The 25,699-nt window shown below is 45.0% G+C and overlaps 1 protein-coding gene and 1 pseudogene across 4 annotated transcripts in view; both read right to left on the bottom strand.

Moving 5' to 3' along the window:
- Positions 1 to 24,380, bottom strand: part of PHF12 (PHD finger protein 12) — a 44,777-nt gene extending 20,397 nt beyond the window's left edge. Inside the window, exons 1-3 of one of the 4 annotated variants that reach the window (XM_012740720.3) lie at positions 22,324 to 24,380; positions 21,493 to 21,674; positions 462 to 534 (exon numbers count right to left, since the gene is read on the bottom strand). In XM_012740720.3, coding sequence (XP_012596174.2) covers positions 462 to 534; positions 21,493 to 21,674; positions 22,324 to 22,389 — 321 coding nt within the window. In that variant the 5' untranslated portion in view covers positions 22,390 to 24,380. The other 3 variants (XM_075994305.1, XM_075994307.1, XM_075994306.1) reach the window with 3 other exon arrangements.
- LOC142861932 (large ribosomal subunit protein eL32 pseudogene) lies at positions 467 to 15,210 on the bottom strand (annotated as a pseudogene).
- Positions 24,381 to 25,699: the final 1,319 nt, after the last annotated feature.

Raw genomic sequence — 25,699 nt, 5'->3', positions numbered from 1 at the left:
GGCAACCTGATGTACAAACAGGTTCAAAATCCTCTCCATGCAATGCACCTGGCCAAGCCTCTGAATACCAGTGACTTATTTGCCTTGGGGGGAGATAACAATCCCTTTTCCATCAAGCTGGAGAAGCAGCCTTCTTTTTCTTTAGCCATGGATAAGGCTGTCACATCCAGACCACTTATTAGGAGCTCAACAAGGAGATAAGACTACTCCTGCCACTGGTGACTGAACATGGCTCAGTAAATTAACACACCTCTTCTGACCATTTCAGCAGCCCATGTTTGGATTTTTAGGCCCTACTGGATTCCAAACAGTCACCATGGGGAGAGTGGGGTGATTCCAGGGCTGGAAAAGACAAGAAAAAGGGACGAAAATGCCTTGAGGGCCAGGCCATCTTAGCTCTAGAATATCAGTGCTCTAGATCTGGCATTTTGGGCAGAGCCTTTAGAAAACAGCATTATTACCTTTCGGCGAACAGTGCACCGGTGACACATCCACTCCCCAGGAGGCAACATCTCTTCACTCAGTGGAGGGTTACTGCAGGGAAAAGACAAGGGCAAGACTAAGTAACTAACCCTTTGATGCAGCAGGGAAAAGCCTAGCTAGGTCTGGCACAAAGCTGAATCTCCGTAAACTCCTATTTTGGCCAGTCTTACGGCCTTGCTAGGGTTTGCTCTTCTTTCAAAATGCTTATTCGACAGCATTTATAATACCTTGAGTGAACATCCTTCTTATCTTAGAAACTTTGCACCATGCTAATACAATCGCTGAGAGGTCCCACCACACTGCTTTAAAAGTCTGTTAGTGCAAGTCCAAGCTCCTCCATCTGCTATTCAAAGCATTGTCACATTGTCATGTTCTATCTTTCCAGGCCCCCTTCCAGTACCCTTCCTGTTAATCAAATTTAAGACTTGCTATTTCTTCATCTAGAATGCTATGCTTGTTAAAACCTTATTTATCCATTAGGCTTGCCTCAAATAGTGTGGTGGATTAAAGACAGCTACAAATTCTTTGCACAGCCTTCCATCCACAGTCACTCCATTTTCCTCCTCTTGAATTGGGCTTGCCTTGTGACTTGTTTTGACCAATACAACGCAGCAGAGGTGACAATGTTGTAAAAGGCTAGGCCTTGAGAGATCTGCAGAGTTCACTTTTACATACTTGGAATGTTCCATCTTAGATACTGCTGTCATGCTGTGAGAGGACACATAGAGGAGACCTATATTCCAATCAACAGCTTCAGCAGAACTCCAATCCAATAGGCAGCACCAACTACAGCTATGTTAGCAAGTCATTTTGGACATACCAGCTCAATAGAGCCTTCAAATGACTATACAATGGAACAGAAAAACCACCTAGCTGAGCCCAGGCAACCCTCAGAATTGTGACAGATGGTAACTAGTTTCTGTATCAAACCACTGAATTTTGGGGTGCTTTGTTTAAGTAGCAACATCTGTTGCTACTTAAACAAAGCTCTTAAACATCAAACACAGCTCTTCCATGGGGTCTTTCCAGATTACTCATTGTCTTGGACCTCTTGTTGTATGGTTTAGTTCTCTTTTAGCATTTCTCATGCTTTGCCTCATGTGATAGTTCTCTTTTTTTTTTATTAGAGGGATAAAGACAATGATTGGATTTCTTCTTTCTTTCTTTCTTTTTTTTTAGAGACAGAGTCTCACTCCATTGCCTGGGCTAGAGTGCTGTGGCATCAGCCTAGCTCACAGTAACCTCAAACTCCTGGACTTAAGCAATCCTTCTGCTTTAGCTTTTGGAGTACCTGGGACTACAGGCATAGGCCACCATGCCCAGCTGATTTTTTCTTTTTTTTTTTGAGATAGACTCTCACTTTGTTGCCCAGGCTAGAGAGAGTGCCATGGCGTCAGCCTAGCTCACAGCAACCTTAAAACTCCTGGGCTCAAGTGATCCTGCTGCCTCAGCCTCCCAAGTAGCTGAGACTACAGGCATGTGCCACTATGCCCACCTAATTTTTTCTATATATATATTTGTTGGCCAATTAATTTCTTTCTATTTATAGTAGAGACAGAGTCTCGCTCTTGCTCAGGCTGGTTTCGAACTCCTGACCTCGAGCAATCTGCCCGCGTCAGCCTCCCAGAGTGCTAGGATTACAGGTGTGAGCCACTGTGCCCGGCCCTGGCTAATTTGTTCTATATATTTTTAGTTGTCCAGCTAATTTCTTTCTATTTTTAGTAGAGACGAGGTCTTGCTCTTGCTCAGGCTGGTCTTGAACACCTGACCTTGAGTGATCCTCCTGCCTTAGCCTCCTAGAGTGCTAGGATTACAGGCGTGAGCCACTGTGCCAGACCTTCTTCTTTTTATTTTTATAATATAGAGGTTGTGTACACAGTAGTCACTCAGTAAGTCAATACTGAATCAAAACCAGAGCTGTGTAGGGCTGGGCCTTACAGATCCTCCAGGCCATCAATTTCCATGAAGGTTACCCCAAGAGCTACATGAGACTTTATTAAATCCCTGGGAGGATCACATTTATAATGCCTATACAACAGCGGTTCTCAAAGTATGGTCCCCAGATCAGCAACATCAGTGTCATCTGGGAATTTATGAGAAATGCAAATTCTGGGACCTCACTCCAGATCTACTGAATCAGAAATTCTAGGAGTGGGTCTCAGCAATTAGTTTAACAAGCCCTCAAGGTGATCTTGCGGAACACCAAAGTTTGAAAATCACTGCTATACTGAATAAGGCAATATTTATCCTTAAGAAATTCCTACCTTTGGTTCTTGGCAGTAACCTACTTGGAATGGTAAGGAGAAAATTTTTCTTCAAAGAATGTGAGAAATAGCAAAAAACAAAACAAAACAAAAAAAACCAAACAACAACAAAAAACCACTTGAGTATTTTTCACAATATATAAGCCCTTTAAGTTCCAGGGCTTAATACTATGCTATTTTGTCATTTCTACTTAAAACAGCACTTGGCTTGGCAAATTTTTCTAGCTTCTGCTCTGCCATGCTTCCCTGGAGCCCTGAGCATACGTGGCAGATGCCCACCAAGCCTTCACAGCTCACTGCTTCCCTTCCTCCCTGTTTCCTTAGTGAAACCTCAGGAGGATGCTTACCAGGAAGCAGAAAACTGGAAACATAGTGGCCTGCTGGGACAAGTCTCCAAACCCTAGAAGACCACAGGTGAATGTCACCTATGGTCTTTCCTCGTTCTCTCCAATATATTTCTGTATTAAGCCACATTCAAACTACTGAAATGCATGCAAGTAATTTGTAAAAGACTCTGCTATGCTTCAGCAGCTGTCATATTAAAATTAACCCTGAAAGCTGTCACTTCTGATTCTGTTTTTCATCATTTCTTTTCATTTGCCCCACTGGCTTTATATCACATACCCTGCACATCAAACATGTAAAGCAGAAGGGTGAGGCAAGGTGGTATGGGCTTAGATATTTCACCAGGATGTGAACTAGTCTCTTTGGCCACTCTTCATGCTTTCCTCAGTCTATTCCCAAACTTGCTGGCAGAATGATTTATCCAAAATACAATTATGATTATATCACTCTTCTGAAAAAGCCCTTCAATGGTGCCCCTCCACCATCTGTTATAAGATAAATTTCTAAGCCCCTCCACCATCCATTACAAGATAAATTTCAAACTCCTTAGTAACGTAGATAAGACCCCAAAGACCCCAGTGGCCAGAACTCTGACTCTTTTTCCAGCTCCATCAGTCGGTTGGCTCCCTGCACAGCCCATACTGTTTCTCATCTCTGTGTCTCTGCTCACTCCAGGGTCACCACACAACCACACAACCCTTCCCCTAATCCTCACCTGGTGAACACTATCTTTTGAGGCTCAAGTCAGGTATTCTCTCCAGGAAGCTTTTTCTAAGCCTCTAGTTCCCCACAGCACTTCTGCACCACACTGTACCCAAACCATTACATACCTGAATCCTCTTCTCTATTCCTCATTTACCTTTGTACCATCATACCCCATATAATGCCTGCCATGTGGCAGGCACTCAATGAAACTTTAAAGAACTGGGGAACACTAAAAGAATGGGCTTCTAAGAACGAGTATAACCCCTCCAAAGGCATGAGGCAAGGTAATGCAATTGGGCAGGCACTTGTTTTGGTGGTTAAATCACATAGGAAATTACTTACGGTTTTCTAAGTCACAAAACAGTGAGAAGACATGGGAGTCAAAGTCCATACTTGCAACCCTAAACTTCAAATTTAGGGTTGAACGACTCCACCTCATTCATTTTCACTGTCTTTAAACAATTTGATTTTTAATCTTGTTTCTTTTTCTTAACACAGAAGTAAAATGTTTAAAACTTGTATTAAGAGCTCTAAAAGTACTTCTTTGTTGGTTTCTAATGGATCACTTTTAAAAACACCAAGTTCAAGAACACACATTTCTCAGAATTCCAGATTATGGCCATAGGTTCCTTTTTTATTTGGAGACAGAGTCTTGCTCTGCCAACCCCGTTCCCTGGCTAGAGTGCAGTGGTATGATTATAGCTCATTGCAACCTCAAACTTCTGGGCTCAAGCGATCTTCCTGCCTCAGCCTCTCAAGTAGCTGGGACTACAAGTGTGCCACCATACTCAGCTAACTTTTCTATTTTTTTCTGTAGAGGCGGGGTCTCACTCTTGTTCAGGCTGGTCTCACACTCCTAAGCTCAAGCAATCCTCCTGTCTTACTCTCCCAGAGTGCCAGCCAGGCGTGAGCCACCACACCTGGCTGGTCCATAGATCTGCCCTAAGTGTGGGATGGGGCTGCAAATTTAGGGAGTCAGAGTGTTGTCTCCAGGATGAACACAGAACATTTAAATGAGTGAGGCCATCACTTCTTTAGTTGTTGAGATTCGCTGCTTTCTTAGAGACAACATGCATCTTGAAATAACAAATTTACAATGATGGTATCTTGACAGAAGGCAGTAATATCTGAGATCCGGTGGATAGGAAAGGAAGGTCTAAGTTTCTAGAAAATGATCATCACAGACATAGCTGGAACATAGGAACTGCCCATCATAAAACTTTCTCATGAGCATGTTTCCTCTCTGCTCCAAGCAATTTCTTTCAATCTATTCAGAAAGCAGCTTTTCAAGTCAAATTCCTAGAGGAAAAGGACTCCTGAAATGGCTCCAGGACAGACACTGTCATTCAGGTAAGCTCAGGAACCAGTTCTGAAAGAGGCTGTTTTGCTCCATTATCAGAAATACTGCCGACAGGGAAAGGATTCTAGGGAGAAAGGAGATTCTGCAGCCTCAGGGTACTCACGTACTCATTCTGAGGACTTCCTCACCTTGGCTGCCCATCTCAAAGCTCCTTCCCTGTAAGAATGGTGTTCCCATAAGCTTAGTGTGCAACTCTGAAACAATTATGTGTATCCCAGAGTCTTTAAATCATGATATGCCTGTCAAGAAAAACAACAATCTGCCCCAGCTCTCTCTCATCCCTATTTATCAATGAAGCAGGGTGCTGGAGGCCATCCTTTATACTAATAAAAAGAAATCATTAAAAGTTAAAAGTCAGGTAACACTGAGATTAGTCTACCACAGTTTCAGCTACTCAGTAATGAAAATACTATAAGGAGCCAGCACTGCCTGTAAAGATATCAATGTGCTTCCGAATCACTAAAGCCTAGAAATAGCAGAGTGACAACTTCATCTTACATCTGGTGCATTAAGTTCACAAAGTATTTTAACAGATGCTCTTATCTGATCTTCACTATCACACTCTAAGATAATTCTTATTTTCATCATATAGGTGAGGAAACAAACTTATCTAAAGCCTTGAGAACTAATAAGGAGCAACACTGGAATCCAAATCAAAGTTTCCTGGCTCTTTCAAATCTTGAGCCCAAGCTGTTTTTTAAGAACCTTTAGCAGTTCTCTTATTTCTGGGGAACACAACAGAATATTCATTGGGGTACTTTCCTTAACCTCAAGGCTGAGCATTTCCTTCTGTATCAGTCAATATTTATAGAGTCCCCACTGCTTACTTACCGATGGACTAGGTACCACACTGGAGGATGAACACAAAGCAAGTAAGTTATTATCTATCCCATCAAAAAAATGTAGCTTTGGCTGGGTGTGGTGGCTCATGCCTATAATCCTCTGGGAGGCAAGGCAGGAGGATCCCTTGATGTCAGGAGTTTGAGACTAGCCTGAACAATAGCAAGACCGTTTCTCTGCCCAAAACAGAAAAAATTAGCTGGGTGTCATGGCATGTGCCTGCAGTCCTAGCTACTTGGGAGGCTGAGGCAGGAGGATCGCTTGAGTTCAGGAGTTTGAGGTTGCAGTGAGCTATGATGACACCACTGCACTATACCCTGGGCATCAGAGAAAGACTATCTCAAAAAAAAAAAAAAAAAAAAGTAGCTTTGGGGAGAGAGGACCAACATCATTCACCCACTCAAACATTCACTGGATGCTTATTTTATGCTAGGCAATGTGCTAAGTGTTGGGATTTCAGACATGGTCCTTGCTTTCAGGGATCACAAGCTAGAGACAAAGTAAGGAGGATACTTGGTAAAGAGACCACATATAATCTACTACAAAGTGATTCTTGCCATACAGACCCACAGCAGGACTCAACTGCTTATGGATGCCAGAATCAGTGAAGAGCCCCAAAAGTTTGGTCATTTGGTACCTGAAAGTGACAATGGACTTTTCCCTACTCTCTTTTCATAATTCAGAGTTATTCAGTAGATGCTAATTCAGCCAATGATCCCTTAAAGACAGTGAAGTTAAAGATCTCAAGGGGTTTAAGAGGAATCCATAGTTTTCAGAAGCAGGGGTATTTCTGCATTTTGATAAATAACCTGATAAAAAAAAGGTTCTAGCAGTGGGTACACTTTTCCAGGGAATAAATGTCCCCAGAATAGTTGTCTTAGAAAACTGGTAGCTCTTTAGCCAATAGGCCAAGGACCTTTATACTTTACTGTCTGGCTTAAAAAAAAAAAAAATATGGCCCACAAAGCTATGATAGGCATTCCTGTCCACAGGCAGAGAAGAGAGTTCCTTTTAAAGATACATCTTTTGCAGAATATCTTTCCACCTTCACTGCTGTAGAGAAGTCTCCTTCCAGATCATTTGTTTAAAATGCCCTGGCCTGCAATTCCTGGCCAGAAAGTGACTATTTCGTTTAACCACCACCTGATCTTAAAAGACCTTCTGTTAGCTATAAAATAGTTCATAACAATAAAGCTCTGAATCTTCAGAGACTGCACATTCAATTGAAGGGGATATGCTTGTCAGAGTTTGGGGTGGCTCCCTTGAGGCCCAGAGAGCCCACAGATTGTTAATGGTGTTATCTATACACAAACCAATTACATTAATTTTTTAAAATTAAAACTTCCTAAAGCCAAGCATGATTCCAATATATCTAGACTCCCATAAACAAATCCAAATGGCCTGTCTTTATTGCTGATGAGGGTGTCTAGATCAGTCTATTTCTGGAGTCATCAAGGAGAAAACCACACACACACACACCTCTTAGCTAACAGTAATGCCTGCATTGGCAGACCTCTCAGTGTCACAGATTCAAAGCCCAGAGCCAGAAGATCCTAATTCACAGCTCAAGGATGGAACCCAGTTTTAATTTAGAATGCCTTTCATTCACTAATGAGGCTGCAGCTCACCACTGCAGGTGGAAGATGTTGGTAGTTGTCATGGTTCTTGGCTCTCTAATTAAGAGGATCTATTTCAAGTCATATATTAGTGTGGTTGATCTGAGTCTAACCTCACTCATCTCCCTTGCCTATTAATACACATGAACCTGCACGACATTAACATTAACTTCAGAGTCAGTCACCACCAGTGGGACCTGTTGCTCCATAGCACTGCGTTAATTATCCATACAGCGCAAGCAGTTTTTCAATATGGAACTGGAAGGGAGAAGGGAGAGGGGGAGAAGAGAACAAAGGGAGGAGGGGAGAGGTGGAGGGAGAAAGGGAGATCGGGAAGCAGAAAGAACTGCCTTTTATTCCAGAGACCTTTACACACAGATAAAAATGGTGTTGGGCTCTGAACCTGTTTTGTTTTGTTTTTAATACATGAGGTTACTGATGTGTGGCTTGCAACTATCCATCCCCTTAAGTGACACTGACATTTTAAAACTTGAGCCAATGGCAGCCTCAGAGACATGAAAATTTCACTTAACCAAATTAAAAGCTTTGCTTTGTTTTAGGACAAAAGAAATCAGGTGGATGAAAAGTATTTAAGAAAGAACACACTCTGTTTTCTCCTCCCAGGCTGATAAAATATTCTATTTAATACAAATACTTAACAGAACACTATGCAAACAGCATATCTGTACACAATATACAAACAGCCTTCCACTCGGGTTCTCTTCCAAAAGAAGGTCAGTCACATGAACTGTTAGGGTCCCTCCTGTCAGAACCCATCATTTTCCAGGAATCAGAGGATCTCTAGCCATCTATGGCAGTTGCAGTTGAAATAAATTATCAGTTGGACTAAGAAGGATTTCACTGCCACCACCATCATATGTATGTCACCCCACCTTCTTTTGGTGGGGGAAGAGGTGTTCAGCAAGCAAACAATGGCACTGAGCAGTTTTGATTTTTAATTTCACAGATCGTGGGTTTCATCCATCCATCTGAGGACCACTACCAGATAAAAATCCTGCAATTATATTTAGCAGCATTGTGTAAGACCAGTTGCAAAAGACAATACATGCTACTCTCACTCAGACTGGCCTTACGGCCCTCTGCCAGCTCAGAAAATGTGTTGGAGCTGGGCGAGGTGGATCATGCCTATAATTCTAGCACTCTGGGAGGCCAAGGCAGGAGGATCTCTTGAGCTCAGGAGTTCCAGCCTAAGCAAGAGCAAGACCCCATTTCTACTAAAAATAGAAAAATTAGCTGGGTGTGGTGGCACACTCCTGCAGTCCCAGCTACTCAGGAGGCTGAGGCAGGAGACTCGCTTGAGCCCAGGAGTTTGAGGTTATTGTGAGCTAGGATGACAACACAGCACTCTAGCCCAGATGACAGAGCAAGATGCTGTCTCAAAAACAAACAAACAAACAAGAAAACATGTTGGTACTAGCCAAAATGGGGAGTGAAGGTGATCACTGATAGGACCACAATCGTTTCTTGGCCTCCTAGTAGCTACCTTGATCTATAAAGGGACCCACACACACAGAAAACCAGCCTGTTATACACTGAAAACAGCTTATGTCCTGGAAAAGCTAAGAGGTGCTGGGTGAAGTTTAAAAAAAAAAAATTTAGGCTGGGTGCAGTGGCTCACATCTGTAATCCTAGTGCTTTCAGAAGCTGAGGTGGGAGAAGTGCTTAAGGCCAGGAGTTCAAGACCAGCCTAGGCAACATAGCAAGACTCCATCTCCAGAAAGAAAGAAAGAAAGGGAAGAAAGGAAGGAAGAAAGAGAGAAAGAGTATATGTTTTGAGGGAACAAAATTTAATGAAATTTAAATGTCAGCAGAAACAGTAAGCCTCCTCTGGACACTTACGTGAACATCAGCTTTATCTTCAAGTATGGCCTACCTTCCAAAGGCAAGGAAGATGGCCATATTGAAGGATATTAAAGAGATGAAAACAGAAAGTTCATAGAGTCCCTAAACCTTAATCCTTTACTCCCTCTTCATCCTAGCTACTGACTCAAATGCAGCTAATGCCACAAAGTACATAAAAAGTACAAGGATGGCTGGTTTTTTCATGCAAAGCCTCAGTGGCTGTGTTAACAAGGAAACCAATGAAGTGCCAGGCCACTACAAATGCCCCATTGAGAAACTTAGCTAGTTGCGTCACTTCCACAGGCATACAATCCTTTCAAACTAGCTGACTGTGCCCCCAAATTTTATCGCCTTCTATGCAGAGCTGGTTTGTGGCATCCTCCCAGCAAAAGACACCTGGAGAAGAGTGTTATAAGTTAGTGCAGAGAAAAAAGAAGGGAGGGAGGGTAGAGCACCAACAGTTATACCAGGTGTTTCCCTCTGGCAACTTTTGTACAAGCCAAGCCCCAGTGCCACAGGGCCTGATCTACCACTAGCCTAGTTTGGCTATTCTCGCAATTCTGGCTTCTCCACAATGGAAAATGGGCTTGCTACATTTAAAAAGTGGCTTCATTCATTCACTTCATGATAGATGCTGGAGGCTACCTGCTTTGGAAAAGGATCAACATTATGGCCTCCGTAGTCACTGTCTTTCTTTTTGGCAGTTTTTATGGCTTTACTTAAACACAAATGGAATGTGCACCATGAGCTGTCTATTCATTTTCTTCCCTGTGCAGCCTGGCACTGAGATTGGTGATTCTGATGGCCAGCTGGGCTGCTCTTTCCACAATGGCTTTGCGGTTCTTGGAGTAAACATTATGAGCAAACTCCGCACATCAGCAGCACTTCCAGCTCCTTGACGTTGTGGACCAAGAACTTGTGGAAACCACAGGGCAGCATGTGCTTTGTTTTCTTGTTGCTCCCATAATCAATGTTGGGCATCAAGATCTGGCCCTTGAATCTTCTCTGAATCTTGTTGTCTATAATACCTCTGGGTTTCTGCTAGTCACGCTTAATTTTGACATATCAGTCTGACTGGTGCTGGATAAACTTCGTGGTCCTCTTTTTGAAGATCTTGGGCTTCACGAGGGGCCTGAGGGCGGCCATGATGCCGAATAGGAGATGGCTGCCATCTCCATAGGCAGCGCCAAGAACAGAGAGGATAGTAGTCATTTTCTAACACTCTTAGGGAACATTCCATTGCAAGGAAGAATCAACTGTGTATTCCAGAAAAGTCTCAGAGGTATGGAAAACTGGACACTATTCTATTGTCAAATTTTAGTGGACTATCAAAAAAAGGAAATAATCAGGCAACACTTCTTGCAGACACAGCTCAGAAATTTGGGCCAGTTTACAGCTATTGGACCTAAAATTCTACAAAGGGTTGGAAAATGAAAAACACTAACAATGTCTTTACTTAAAATCCAACTAAATTGAGAGAGCATGTTTCTACTTAAGACTCAGCTGCCTTTCCCTAAGGAGGAATTTGTGCTTCATTTATCCTCACCCCTGACAGGGCCTATTAGAAAAGGAAGGTGGGAGAATAATATCATTTGAGCCATAACAGCATAGGGCTCATTCCCTCCTTCTTTTACCTTACCCTCTTCCACCCCCCAATTCTACTCATAAACCTCAAAGCTCCCCACCCTACAGGACCGAAGTAATCTCCTGGGCATGTTATTAAACCGTGCTGTTGTGGTTTGATGCCACAGCTAAGTGCTGACTTGGGCTTCTGAAGCCTTCAGTTATACCCCCCATGACCTATTTAGGAGTTGAATATATTTTTCAGAGATAGAGAGCTGTAATTTTTCCCTTTGGCCCGCTTTTCTCTCAGATGGTCCTTAACCAAAGAATGATTACCCTAAAGGTCTACATGTATGCACACATATAGTAAGATTTGAGGAAAGCCCTCTAAGAAATGCAGCAAGCATATATTCCTTAGACACGAATTACTTGCCACAACTTAAATAAACTGCAGACACTTTTCTCAACATACAGCTTACTTCAACACCAACAAACTACAACCTGCAAAGATGTCTGATATCACAGAATTAGGCATTTCCTATGGTATGACAGTTTGTTAAGTTAGAGTGGCTAAGTGTCACCTATGCCAGACAAATCCACTAGGACCACACAAAGGAGGGATAAAGCACAACAGTCATCAAAAAGTCAAAATTAGTGACAGAATTCTCCCTATATTTAAGATGATGCTCTTTCAAAAAAGGAAAGCAAGATAAAAGAAAGTTAAATACAGTCAACTTATGTGTAGAACTATGAAAAGTTATAGGTTTAGACACATTTAGTGAGATTGAGGAGAATTTTCATAATGCATTTTGACCAATAATTGATGACTGTCAAATGAAAAAGTTCACTGTAGAGTTTCCCTCTTATGTTTTCAAAGCTTTGTTAAAACTTAAAATCAGCCGGGCGCGGTGGCTCACGCCTGTAATCCTAGCTCCTGGGAGGCCGAGGCGGGCGGATTGCTCAAGGTCAGGAGTTCAAAACTAGCCTGAGCAAGAGCGAGACCCCGTCTCTACTATAAATAGAAAGAAATTAATTGGCCAACTGATATATATATATATAAAAAATTAGCCGGGCATGGTGGCGCATGCCTGTAGTCCCAGCTACTCGGGAGGCTGAGGCAGAAGGATCACTCGAGCCCAGGAGTTTGAGGTTGCTGTGAGCTAGGCTGACGCCATGGCACTCACTCTAGCCTGGGCAACAAAGTGAGACTCTGTCTCAAAAAAAAAAAAAAAAAAAAACTTAAAATCAGCAGAACTCTTGTCTGATGGTTCAGTGAACAAGGGAATTAAAAAGCTCCCAGCTCATCACAGGAGCCCAAGAGGGGGTGGCAAGAAAAGCAAGAGTAGGTCTGTATTGACTGATTTCATAATGCAGGGACTTTTAAAAACTCAAAGTTCTGCGTACTTCATTGGCTTCTCTACACAAATGCAGACAGGAGAAAATAATATTCAACATCCCTCTGAGGATCACAGCTGAGTAAAAGCATGCAAGTGTGTTTTTGCTGCCGCAAACAGGGTTCCACCTGGAACTCAAGCTTACTGGTAATTCTGAGGTTTCCCCAACCCTGCCTGGCCTGGAAAGAAAGTGATGTCTTTGGGCTACGGTTAAATTCAAACCCTATGGAGTGTCCTCTCTTGCTCACTCAAGCTTATTTCAAAAGGAGCCTCATGCAGAGCCCAGATCAGTGGGAAAGACTGACACTAGGTTCAAGCATGGAGTTTCTCCCTGCCCTGCTGTTACTCTGTCTTTTGTCAAGACTAGGAAACATTTCCTGGGAGACAGCCTATACAATTTGTCAAAAAACAGGGGAAGGGCAAAAATTAAACACCAAGGTAATTAACACACAGGAAAGCAAATGTAATTAGAGGAGAAGGAACTGTCACCTTGTGTTTGTGTTAACAAAGATACTATCTACTTAGAATAACCCAGATATCATTTCTGTTCCCCAACCAGTGTTTATCTTTGCTGTCTCTCATCTGTACTATCACTAGGTATTACACAGCAGTGAGAAGAGGAAATGGGTCAGCCTCTGGCTTTCAAGTAGTTTAGTGAGCATTTATGTAGAACGACCATAGCAAAAGGGAAAGTAGGGAGAAGAGCAAAAGGGACTCACTCTTTGAATGAGTTAAGTTTTTTATTACTTAGAAAATCCCACCAATCTATAAGGTGCATTTGGAATTTGCTTACTGTGAATTCCACAACAGAGCTATGTAACAGTCAAGTTCCTTCTTGCTGATGGGTCAACTCAATGATTTCTCCTTTCATTAGTGTCTATTGTACCCCTCAGCTTTTGCCTCCCACATAAATGTGCCTAAGCCTCATCTTGGTTCTCTCATTTGCTGAGACCTAGATTTAGAAACAACCTTAGGCTTAAAGGATAAGGATCTTGATATATGGAAATGGGAGGCAGAAAAAGGAGTCACCTTTTCATTCTTAACTGTTCTCAAGGCATGGGAAAAGTAGTCAGCTAGTGACCTGTGCATGTGTCCTGGGCATGGTGACAAATCCGAAATACCGAAGTGCCTTTCTGAAATTTGGTCTAGGACTTGCACTGAATACAATGTCCTCCTCTTTCAGTAAACTGGCAGAGGGACAGCCCTACTCCTGTCCTATGTCTCTCAGGAGGCTAGCATTATGCAGAGGTGCTCTTATAAGTGTCACTCATTGAATGGCAATGCAGCTGGCCATGTTGTACTCCCTGGGGCCCCTAAGTCAAAGGAGGAACCCAGCGGAGGGTGGAAAACAGACACTTTTTGTTTTCTGTTCTAATGACTTAAAACTCTGGCACCTTAAAACATGAATGTATTTCCATAGTAAGGGCCATCATTAATGCCAAACAGAATCTTCTACTAGGGTGGCCTACTTAACCATATACCCAAGGAACTGGGTATGTGCTGGGGGTGGGACAAGAAATTCAGAGATGGATTTCAACACTCTTACCCATAATCAAAAGCACACAATATTCAGATTCATCTATTTTCTATTACCTTTCACTTACAGGAGAAAAGATCTACCCATTTCTGTTAAGAAGCAGGACACCTGCATTTGTAGGTAGCAAAAATCCTCTTGGGAGCATGAAAACAGACTGCTTTTTTTTATAAGGTATATAAAACTTCCAGGCAAATATTCTATGCACTCTGTCTCCCTATTTACTGCTATCTAGGATTACATAAAGACACCTATAAACAGGTGAGTTCACTGCAGTGTACAAACAACTTTTTGTTCTTGTTAACCAGGTTCAAAAGAAGCCAGTTATTTACATCTCAAGCTGTTATCAATCAAACCAAGACAATTAAAATCTTCCTTCTTAAACTAGGGGCCTCCAAGTATGAGAAGTGTCTATACACAGAAATTTTCTATTGGGGTGGGTGGGTGCCAGGTGGGCATCCTACCTAAAGTCAGGTAGTGCATTTTAAAATACTTCCTCTAGGAAGTCTAGCCTTAGACTTCTTTGCTAGGAGGGGTCACTGCAAAACTTGCACCCAAATGTTCATGACATCATTATTCACAAGAGCAAAAAGTGTATCATCCTGACTGGAGTTCACAGAAGAAACTTTACTCACTGTCATTAGATAGATAATATAGGCATAGATACTAAAGTGTACTTAAATCAACCATCTTTTTCTAGGTAAGACTCAAAAATAAAGAAAAAAAAAAAAGACAGGAGAAGTGAAAAGACAACCCATAGAATGGGAGAATACTTACAAACCCTATCTGACAATGGACTTAGATCTAGAACAGGCATCCTCAAACTATGGCCCACGGGCCACATGCGGGTGTTTTTGCCCATTTGTTTTTTTACTTCAAAATAAGATATGTGCAGTGTGCACAGGAATTTGTTCATAGTTTTTTTTTTTTTTGAGATAGAGTCTCGCTTTGTTGTCCAGGCTAGAGTGAGTGCCATGGCGTCAGCCTAGCTCACAGCAACCTCAAACTCCTGGGCTCCAGTGATCCTTCTGCCTCAGCCTCCCGGGTAGCTGGGACTACAGGCATGCGCCACCATGCCCGGCTAATTTTTTATATATATATCAGTTGGCCAATTAATTTCTTTCTATTTATAGTAGAGACGGGGTCTCGCTCTTGCTCAGGCTGGTTTCGAACTCCTGACCTCGAGCAATCCGCCCGCCTCGGCCTCCCAGAGAGCTAGGATTACAGGCGTGAGCCACAGCGCCCGGCCCCAAAAAACTATGAACAAGGCCGGGCGCTGTGGCTCACGCCTGTAATCCTAGCTCTCTGGGAGGCCGAGGCGGGCGGATTGCTCGAGGTCAGGAGTTCGAAACCAGCCTGAGCAAGAGCGAGACCCCGTCTCTACTATAAAATAGAAAGAAATTAATTGACCAACTGATATATATACAAAAAATTAGCCGGGCATGGTGGCGAATGCCTGTAGTCCCAGCTACTCGGGAGGCTGAGGCAGGAGGATTGCTTGAGCCAGGAGTTTGAGGTTGCTATGAGCTGGGCTAACGCCATGGCACTCACTCTAGCCTGGGCAACAAAGCGAGACTCTGTCTCAAAAAAAAAAACAAAAAACAAAAAAACTATACTCCGGCCCTGCAACGGTCTGAGGGACAGTGAACTGGCCCCCTATTTAAAAAGTTTGAGGACCCCTCATCTAGAACATAGAAAAAACTCTTACAACTCAATAAAAAACCAAATAATCCAACTAAGAATGCACAAAGGACCTGAATAGATATTTCTTCACAAAAAAATGTCCAATGGCCAATAAGCACATGAAAAGATGTTTAACATCATTAGCCATCAGGGAAATTCGATTCAAAACCACAATGAGATACCACTTCATGCCCACCAGGATGGCTTTAATCAAGAAGGCAGACAGGCCGGGTATGGTGGCTCACACCTGTAATACTAGCACTCTGGGAGGCCGAGGCGGGCGGATTGCTTGAGCTCAGGAGTTCGAAACCAGCCTGAGCATAAGCCAGACCCCGTCTCTACTATAAATAGAAAGAAATTAACTGGCCAACTAATATATATAGAAAAAATAAGCTTGGCATGGTGGCACACGCCTATAGTCCCAGCTTCTTGGGAGGCTGAGGCAGAAGGATCCCTTGAGCCCAGGAATTTGAGGTTGCTGTGAGCTAGGCTGACGCCATGGCACTCACTCTAGCCTGGGCAACAAAGTGAGACTCCATCTCAAAAAAAAAAAAAAAAAAAAAAAAAAAAGAAGGCAGATAATAACAAGTGTTGTTGAGGATGTGGGAAAATTGGAAACTACTGGTGGGAAAGTGAAAATGATGCAGCCACTTTGGAAAATAGGTTGTTCCTCAAAAAGTTAAATGTAAGAGTTACCATACACTTAGCAATTCCAACTCTAGAGGTACACCCAAGAAAAACATATGTCCATACAAAAACTTGCACCCAAATGTTCATGACATCATTATTCACAAGAGCAAAAAGTGGACATAACCCAAATGTCCATCAACTGATGAACAGATAAATCAAATGTAGTACATCCATACAATGGAAAATTGTTTAGCCATAAAAAGGAATGAATTACTGATAAATACTACAAGTATGAACCTTGAAAAGGTTCACTGAGCCCCTTGGAGTAATTTTATGTATCACTTATACTTTTACTTAGAGGTTAATAACTTATACTTTTACTTAGAGGTTAATAAAAACCAGTGTATTTTATTTAACACATGGTAGTGACTATTTGAATCCGTTTTAAGATCAAGTTAGAAAATTTATTAAACATCCCTTTGATTTGGCTTAAAAAAAATAATCTTGGAGGCACACTTAACCGAGAATTTATAACAGGCCAACATGAATTCCATCTCCAGATTCAAATGAAAGCAGTACCTAAATATGTCTTTTGCACATTTATGTCTCTAAAGAATACACAAGTCATTTTACAAAGGCCAAAACTATCTTAATATATTAGTGGAACCCATTCATAAAGTACTTTGAGAGCCTTAAAGAATACCAGGTGATTGATGAGATTTTAACTACATCCCACCTTTCACTGAGTATGGTAATTTTGGGACAGACCCCAGATGAAAAATTTCTCACAACTGTATCACTAAATACTTAAGTTACACAAAACTGTTACCTTTCAGGAGTATTACCTCTTTTTCCACTTTTAATATTTCTGATACTTGTATTCATTCCACAAGAATTAGCCACTGAGCTCTACATTAAGTTTAAGAAGCATGCATCTGAACCCGAGCTAAAGCTGAACATCATTGGACCTTCCACGTTTAGATGAACCATTTAAAGACAACACTGCACACCTAGATTTTTCTGTATTCCCCTGGGAGGAGCATATACTGAAAAGTTGCCCTGAATATACTCCCTACACACCTAGATTCTAATGCAACACAGAAAATGCAAAACAAATAAGTAAATAAAATAAACACAAAACCAAATTAGGTTTGTTTTTTGTGGAATCATTTTACTATTGATGAGGCAAGGTGAGGGGAGGGAATCCAGACATTGTCACCTCCAGTTCCATTAGTGCCAGGCTTCTAAACACTTACAATGTCAAAAACAACAGATTCATAAGATAATGTTAAAATAAATTTATTTTAATTCACCACTTGCCTGGTATTATTTTAATGAGGAGCTAAACACAACAAAATTAGAAAAACCACCTCCTTAAAAGTTCAAACAACAAAGATTTTCAGTAAGGCAGTTTTCTATTCCATGTGTGAAACCTTTGTTATGACTCAATGAAAATTAAATATGCAAAACTCCAAGCTGAGCTTAGTTTTGCCTGTGCACAGAGACCTTTTTACTCTCATTCTTCGAAAACCTCATTTTGGATCTTGCTGCCAACACCAGAGAGAGGAAAGCCGGCCAAAATTCCAAATATAACATGCGGAGGCAAATGCTACAGAAATCTGTCTGACGGGAAGGGACCATGCTGAGGTCGGCTGAGATAGATGCAGTTCTCAATCAGACCATTTTGGTCCCTCAGTCTGTTTGGAACAAAATGCCATGACAAAGCAATCAGAGGAAACCAGCCAGTTTCACCATCCTCATTATTGATGCCCTATCTTATTCACCCTACCAGTGACAACAATCCCACCCATCTCCAACAGAAAGATGGGCCAGTGGCAACTAAAGCTCCACCAGTTATTCTAATTTTTAGGGACCAGTCCCTAAAAATTCTGGAGACACAGAATTTTCAGAAAGCTCAACTTACGACACGACAATTATGAAAAAGGTCAGACGCACCAGGGAACATTTAAAAACATCTCTTCAATTCTCCAGAGAATTGGAGATTTAGTAACCCCCTACTATCACTCTGAATAATTGATAAGCCAGTTAAACTTGGATAAAATGATTACGCTATCACTTAAACAAATACAAAGACATCAGCTCCTCAAGTTTAATTCTTTGATGAGGTCATGGTACTAAGGACAGGACAATTCATTTTCTCATCCAGAGGATCATTACAGAAAACTCAAATAGGGCTCCTAGTCTAATTGGGAAGAGATGATGTGGCTTGTACAGAGCACTGGGCCCTGAGAAAAGACAGAACAATTAAAACAGCTTATTTGACCAGTCATTTCCTCTAGTAGTTTATCTTAGAAAAATCCACTGTGGTTTACGGCTATGTCAGTTAACCCAGGAGGTAAAGTTTGCCTACAATGACTTCTGGAACATTGTACTGGATCCTGTTCACTGTGAGGCAGACTGGCAAGGCAAACTTAAGAGACTGAAAAAGGACTTATGATATAGAACTTTGAATAGAGAACACAGCAGCACTGCAAGTATGATTGACAGCATCTGCAAAATTCCAACTCTACTCTTATACATTCTGTACAGGAGGGAATTAATTTATCATTACTATGCTTATCTAAATAATTCAGTCTTAGCCAGTTAAAAAGGGAAGAGAAAATATTGCCATACCGCCTAACTTCATCTTCATATGGTATAAGTAATAATAGACAAATTAATGAAAACACACCCAGGAATCAAAATGTTTTGAGATCTTAACTACATGACCTAACTACTATGGTTAACGAAGGACTTCACTCTTGCTGGAAAAAGTGTGGCTTAGGAGGCAGGAAAGTGGGATAGGCCTCACTTCCCGAATGAAACTCATCTTGGGAATTCCTATTTAAAAGAAGACTTCCTGCCTTTCTACCAGTATCTACAACATTTTGTGATTTAGATAATAACTCTGATAAGTCAATGGTACATTCAGTACTGGCATCTTCAAAGGGAGGATTAGAGAAGTTAAACAAGCCCTACTTCATTTACTATTTGCAAATCTCTGATTACCAGTTCCCATTCATGGTCTCAAAAAAAAAAAAAAAAAAGAAAAGAAAAAGTATTCAATGAACTGTAGTCTGGGCAAGCCTGGAGAGCTAAAAGTTCTTCCTTCTCTCTCCTTCCAGCTAAAATGGAAACTGTTAATTGTTACAACTTGACTAGACTTAGACTCATCTAATTAAAAGATTCAGAGGTCAGGCTTTAGAGTTTAAAAGCCCAATCTCAGGCAAAACAGCACACTTTGTCCATGCATGATGTTTCTAATAAATAATTTCAGCTTTATTAAACAAATGAAACTAAAGATAATATAAAGCACATAAAATTGACACTCAACATGAAAGTCAACAATCACAGTTAACACCAACTTCATGCTAGGAGTAAAACATTAGCCTATAACTTTAAATCGAGAAGTATATACAACTCAGTCCTAGTGCACGTATTAAACAAGCATAATAAAAAAAAAGTAAGCAACATAGCATGTTCAGGTACAGATCTCTCCAGCAACTGAAATTTGACCAGAGATATTTCCTCCAGATGGATCACACCTTAATAGAAGTAAAGGCTAAAAACCACAGACCCTTCTTGTTGGTATTAGTCATTTCATAATAAAAATTTTAAAGCCAACAGCAAAGCTTCCTCCAGGATAATCATTTTTGTCCCTGCAACATTACAAGCCCAGATGGGGTGCCCTCCTGGGCAAAAGTATCTTGGGAATGGTAATGGGCACTTCCTACATAACTTCTGACCACAGACTTAATTTGCCCAGTATCAGTCATATCTGTCTAATAAGTGTTCCAAAACCTGCAATTAGTACAAATATACAGAAGGCACTATTCCACAAACGGAGAGATGGAATGTGAATGGATTGTGTGAAGAGACCTTATGGGAAATTCCTCCTTCCCCCTTAAAAAAAGAAAGAAAGAAAACCAAAGAGCTAAAAAAGGCAATACCAAAAAATGGATGGGAATAAACAGAACAGTCCCCTCTCCTTCCTTTCTCCAAAGCCTGCCTTAGTCAACTGTTGCTGAACAACAGAACAAAACCCAGCAGAACAAGATGAAATCTGGGTTTGCTGCGCAGACGTGGGATTTTTGTGGAGGGCAGAGGTGATTTCTCCCAGCAGAAGCTGGAGTTTAAACTCTTCTTTGCCGGATTGTTCTGGGCTGAGCTGCTGAGGAGGATCAAGCAGCGGGCGATCAACCCAGGTCCCTCCCTCTCTTCGGTTTTCCCCCCTCCCCTCCCGTTCAGTAAGGAAGAAAAAAAAAAACGCACGGCTTTCCAGCTCCCAGCTCCTTAAAAATGCCTTTCCAGAGCCACAGCACACAATCTTGCCCCGGCAGCAAAGAATTTTGCTGCAAAGGGCTCGCCGATCCGGAGCGGAGAAGTGAAATAGGCGCCCAAGGGCAATTTTAATTGTCTAACCCGGGCCGATTTCCTAAGAGGCAGCAGCGCAGGGAGAGAAGAGGAAGGAGGGAGGAGGGAGGTAGCTCCGAGAGGCAACAGGGGGCAAGCCGAGGCAGAGAAAGGGAACCAAAGCTGTGAGATCCCAGCCTGGGCCCCCGAGGAGCTTCTGCAGAAAAGACTCCAGGGCTGCCCTCACCATTCCCTGGTAAACGTTTGCAAATTATATATGCAGCCAAAATGGCGCTGAGAATAAAAATATAATTTAAAGGCAGGTCGCCATATTGTAAACAGAGAGGCAAAGAAGAGGAGGACTCAGAGACACCCTCCATTATTTCTTCCACAGCCGCAAGCGCCCAGTCGCCAGGGTCTGGAACAGGGCAGCTCCCGCGGCCGAGGGCTCCGCGCACCCACCCCGAGGAGAGCCCGGCCGGGCAGGAGCCCCGAGGACAGCGGGCGCGCGGGCAGGCAAGCTGCACTGGGCCCGGAGCTCCTCCCCTTCCTCCCCCGCCACCGCCCGCCGTGCCCTGCCGGCTATGTCCCGGCTCCCCAGCGACTTCCAATCCCAGATGGGGTTCTCCTCACTCCTCCCAACCCCCACCTCGGGGTCCGGACAGTCCGCTGTTCCTCCCCCCAAAACGGTCAGATCCCGGCAGACACCTAGGGGCGGGGAGGCGCTCGCCTCAGCGGCTGCAGAAAGTCAGCTAGCGGCTGCAAGCGCCCGTTATTTCGGCAGGCAGGAGCAGGCCGGGTGAAGGAATGTGCCGAGAAGGGTCCGCCAAAGGGCTCCAAAGGGGTCCTCAGACCTTACCAGCATTGGAGGTGGAAGGCGGCCGGGCAGTGGTCACAGCACAGGAGATCTCCACCTTCCTTGCAGCTATCGCAGCTGTCGTGGTTGGTGGCCCTGCCGCTTCTCCGAGGCTCCTTCTCGGGCTTCCGACTCCGCTTTTCTGCCTCGTCTGTCTTGGGGGGAGCCAGCAGAGCTTGGATTTGCTGCACACACATACAAACGGCGTGTGTGCACACTCGGAGCTCCCGGGCGGTCCGTCGCCCCCCCGGCGCGGCTTCTCCGTCACCCACCCCTCTCCCCCCTTTTGTCCTTCTTCCTCCCATCCAGGCTGCTCCCAGAACCTTTCAGCCCCCGGAACCAGGGGGGGAGCCCACCCTAACCGCGTTCCTGCAGCACAACAACGAGAACAGCTTCTTCCAAATGGGGAGGATCAAGGGTAGGGGGATGGGGAGAGGGTGCGCGGTTCCCTTCTCGCCACTTCCTTGTATGGACAGTGGGGGACTCCAAAGCCCAGCTCAGGAGAGGCCCGAGCCCGGTACCCGGACGTGCTGGGGGAAGCACAAAAGGGCCGACAAGAAGGGGGTGGGGAAGACCGCCGGTGCAACGAGATGGAGTGGGCTGGCACCTCAGGAGAACGAATCGAGGGCGGCGGGTAGGTGAAACTGCTGCAAACGTCCTCGGAGGCTGAGCACAGCCCCTCGAATTGCAAAGATGGGAGGGAGAGGCTGGGTGAGGAAGAACCCCCCTCCCCCGGCCCTCTGGGCGCCTCGAGCTTAGGACCGGCTTTGTGGGGCGGAGGGCGTAGGTTCCCTCCCAACGCTGGGGGAAGGGGATGAGTAGGGCCACTCTTACCTCCATCAGCCCCCCCGACGTGTCCAAGTCGTACACGATCGTCTTGGTCTCCATTTTCTCCCACATTCATCCACCTCCCGGGCTGGGTGCTCTCTGCTCCGGCCCCCCCAACCCCGGGGGGAGGGGGGAAACGGGAGGAGGGGGCGCTCCTGACCCCGGCTCCCCTTCTTTTTTCCCAACACGGGTCCCGACTTCCTCGCCCTGGCTCCCCCCCACCCCCCGGCCCCCAGTCCCCGGGACGGCAGCGTCCTCCCCACGGGCCGTGAGGGGGGAGCGGCCCCTCAGTCCCGGCCCGGCTGCTGGCTGCACAGTGGGTCCCGGCTCCGGGGGTCAGGCCTCGGCGGGGCCTAGTCCCACAGGCTAAAGCCGGCACTGGCGACCGCTGGTCCGGCCGGGAAGGCTGGCGGGCGCTGCCATCCCAGGGTTGGGGGGATCGGAGGGGGGGTGAGAGGTTAGGTGAGGTTGTGGTACGTGAGGTGACTGGGGGGGGAGGGTGATGGGGGGTGGTCCCCGGGCTCCGCCTCTTGCCGCTGCCGCCGTCTGCGTCCCGGCTGCCGCGCACTTGGCGCAAACTTACCGCGAGCGCCCGCAAAGCCACCCGCGCAGGCGCCCCGGGATCGCCGCTCGCCGCGCGCAACCGCAGTGACAGCCGGCGGCCGGGCTCCCGCGCAGCCGCGGTGAGGGGGTACCCCCCATCGCGCAGCCGCGCTGGCATTCGTCTGGAGCACCGAAGCCCCGCCTTTCTATCCTGCGCCAGCGTACTGAGGCAAAAGGGCGGGACCTGAGGCCTCGCGCAGGCGCTTGGGAAAACTCCTAGGGGTCATGGCGCAGCCGCAGGAACCTAGGGACTCTTCAACCATTGGTGTTTGTGTGCGGACCAAGGGACTCTGTTCCCGCGCAGGCGTGTTGGGGTGCTTCCCTCCCTCCCCGTTACCTAGCCGCTTCCCGCGCAGGCGTATTGTCAGTTGCAGGCCCTCACAAGAAAACTTCTACTTTCGCCATTTTGGTAATGAGATACGAGCTATCGTGCCCTTGGGGTCCTCAGGCATGAAGGAGCAAGGTGTGGTGTTAGATAGAGTTAGTAGGCTGTCGGTGACACCAATATTCCTAGGAATGTTGTACTAGACTATTTTGTTCTAGCGTCAGGTGTGGCTTGACCGGGCCGCCATATTGGTAAAGAGAGAAAAGGCATTGCAACAGAAAATGACAATTTTGGTGGCGGGTTGGCTGGCTGCGGTTCCCTTTTCCCTCCCGTTCCGGACAGTTAATTTAGCCCGAGCATCCCTGCCTTGCGTGTTGATGACACTATGGCGAGTTCCGTCTGCCCGTTACTACACTGTCTTCACCACCGTCCCTGAGAACTGCTCTTCAAGAGGAAGCCCAAAGCGGAGAGTTTGTAATCCTGACAACGCCCAGCGACCTGCGTACAGCGGACTTCAACTCCCAGTTTGCAATGCGCAAGGGGTTCAAAGGGCGAACGGGAGTGCATTGCATCCCGGGAGCAAGAATCGCGATGGGTCTGGTGGATTGTGGGAGCCGTAGTTCCGTGTGCGTGCGATGCGCTCTATGGTAGGATGGACTCAGGGAAGAGTGATTTGCCTACCGGGAAAGGATACTTTTGAGAGCTGCACTGCTGCATGCTGGGATTTGTAGTCTGAAGGCCTCACCTAGAATTCTGGGCGGGGATTATGCTTCCTTCCAGGGCGCCCGCCCCCTCCCCTTGGTATCTCCGTCGGAGATGGTCGGTTATTGCTGCCAGCATCACTGTGGATGAAGTAGTAGAGAAGGGAACCGCATCGTTGTCCTTGACACTAGGCGTTTAATTGGCATTGTTGCCAGGTAGCTGTGCCCAGCCCACTTTTAATGTCAAGACACATTTAGCATTTTCCAAGTCAAACTGGAAAGAGCTTAAAGACCATCTGATTTAAATCTCCTCATTTCCAGATGCACAGAGAAGAATAGTGATTTGCCTAGATCACATAGTGAATGTATGGCAGACATGGGAATAAAAACAGATTTCTGAGGCCAGGCGCGGTAGCTCACGCCTGTAATCCTAGCACTCTGGGAGGCCGAGGTGGGCAGATCCAGAGACTGAGGCAACAGGATTGCCTGAGCCCAGTAGTTTGAGGTTGCTGTGAGCTAGGCTGACACCACGGCACTCACTCTAGCCTGGGCAACAAAGCGAGACTCTGTCTCAAAAATAAATAAATAAATAAAAACAGATTTCTTGATTTCCAGGCCAGACACTGGCCATTACACCATGTTAACTGCCTCTGCAGAATTGTTGCTGCTCCCTCTTTTGGGACAGTAAGGAAGATGAGTTAGATGGAGTTGGGATACCAGTATGTAGAGTCTTAGGTTTCTTTTTTTCTTGCCTTTTCACTTTTTGATGACCCTTTAGGTGTCTGGAAAGAACTATAAAGTCATGGGGGCTGGGGGTGGGAAATGTCATGTAAATTGGCTGCTCTCTGCGTTCTGTCAGGCTCAGCCAACAGAAGTGACTATGGACCAGAGATGTGGCCCTCAGAGAGGGGAGGGCTGAGCTAGATTGCTTGTATGGAAGTGGCCAGATCTTCTCTCTCCTAGGGCCTGTACTTCATGCCACAGGCCCTCTGAGGTTAGAGCCTCATGTGCCCTCTCTCATTGGTTTCCTTCCTGCTGCTCAGGGCCCAGCTGTGCTGCTTTATCAGTCTGAAGGCATTATGGGGCAGATAAGTAAGCCACTGGCACATGTCCAGTGAGCAAGGCTTTGCTCTGATCAACACCATCGGTTGCAGCTGAGAACAGGAACAGGCGGTGGGCTAATGAGCAAAATAAGACTTGGCTTTGTTGACAAGTGCCAGGGGAACTTCACACACCTTCCTCTTGGAACTTGGAGAATGAGGTCAGCCCAGTGGGGCCAGGAGTGGTGCCACCTTGGAGAGCTTCAGCCCAGGAAGTTCAAGGGGACTTGAGGAGAGAGAGCAGGTAGTATATAGTTGCCTTTGGAATTTACCTCTTGTGGCTAATCTAGGCACTGCACTCTGAGTGGATTGGAGCTTCTACATTCCTCTAGGTGGCTTGTGCTAGAGCCAGGGGTGGACAGCATGAGTGGTCAAGACCTCCCTGTTGGAAGGCTGTAGAAGCAGAAGGTGCTATTTGCTATTATTTCTTTGAGGGAGTTTTGTCTTCTGGTTTCTTAGTTACTATAACTCCCTGTTGCCTACCTCTTGCTCCTACTCTGGAGAGGAGCCCTGCAGGGCACGCCTCTAAGCATGGACTGTGCATGCTGGGGGGCCAATGCTGGGCAAACACTTTCATCTCAGGAGGCATTGGGGGCCATAGGGAAGGGACAAACTTAAGCAGCTTGCCCAGTCACCTTTTCCCAGAGCCCATG

Source organism: Microcebus murinus, chromosome 18 (assembly GCF_040939455.1).
Source record: "Microcebus murinus isolate Inina chromosome 18, M.murinus_Inina_mat1.0, whole genome shotgun sequence".
Classification (NCBI taxonomy): domain Eukaryota; kingdom Metazoa; phylum Chordata; class Mammalia; order Primates; family Cheirogaleidae; genus Microcebus; species Microcebus murinus.
Note: the sequence above shows the minus strand (reverse complement) of the source record. Positions and strands in the feature narration are given on the sequence as shown.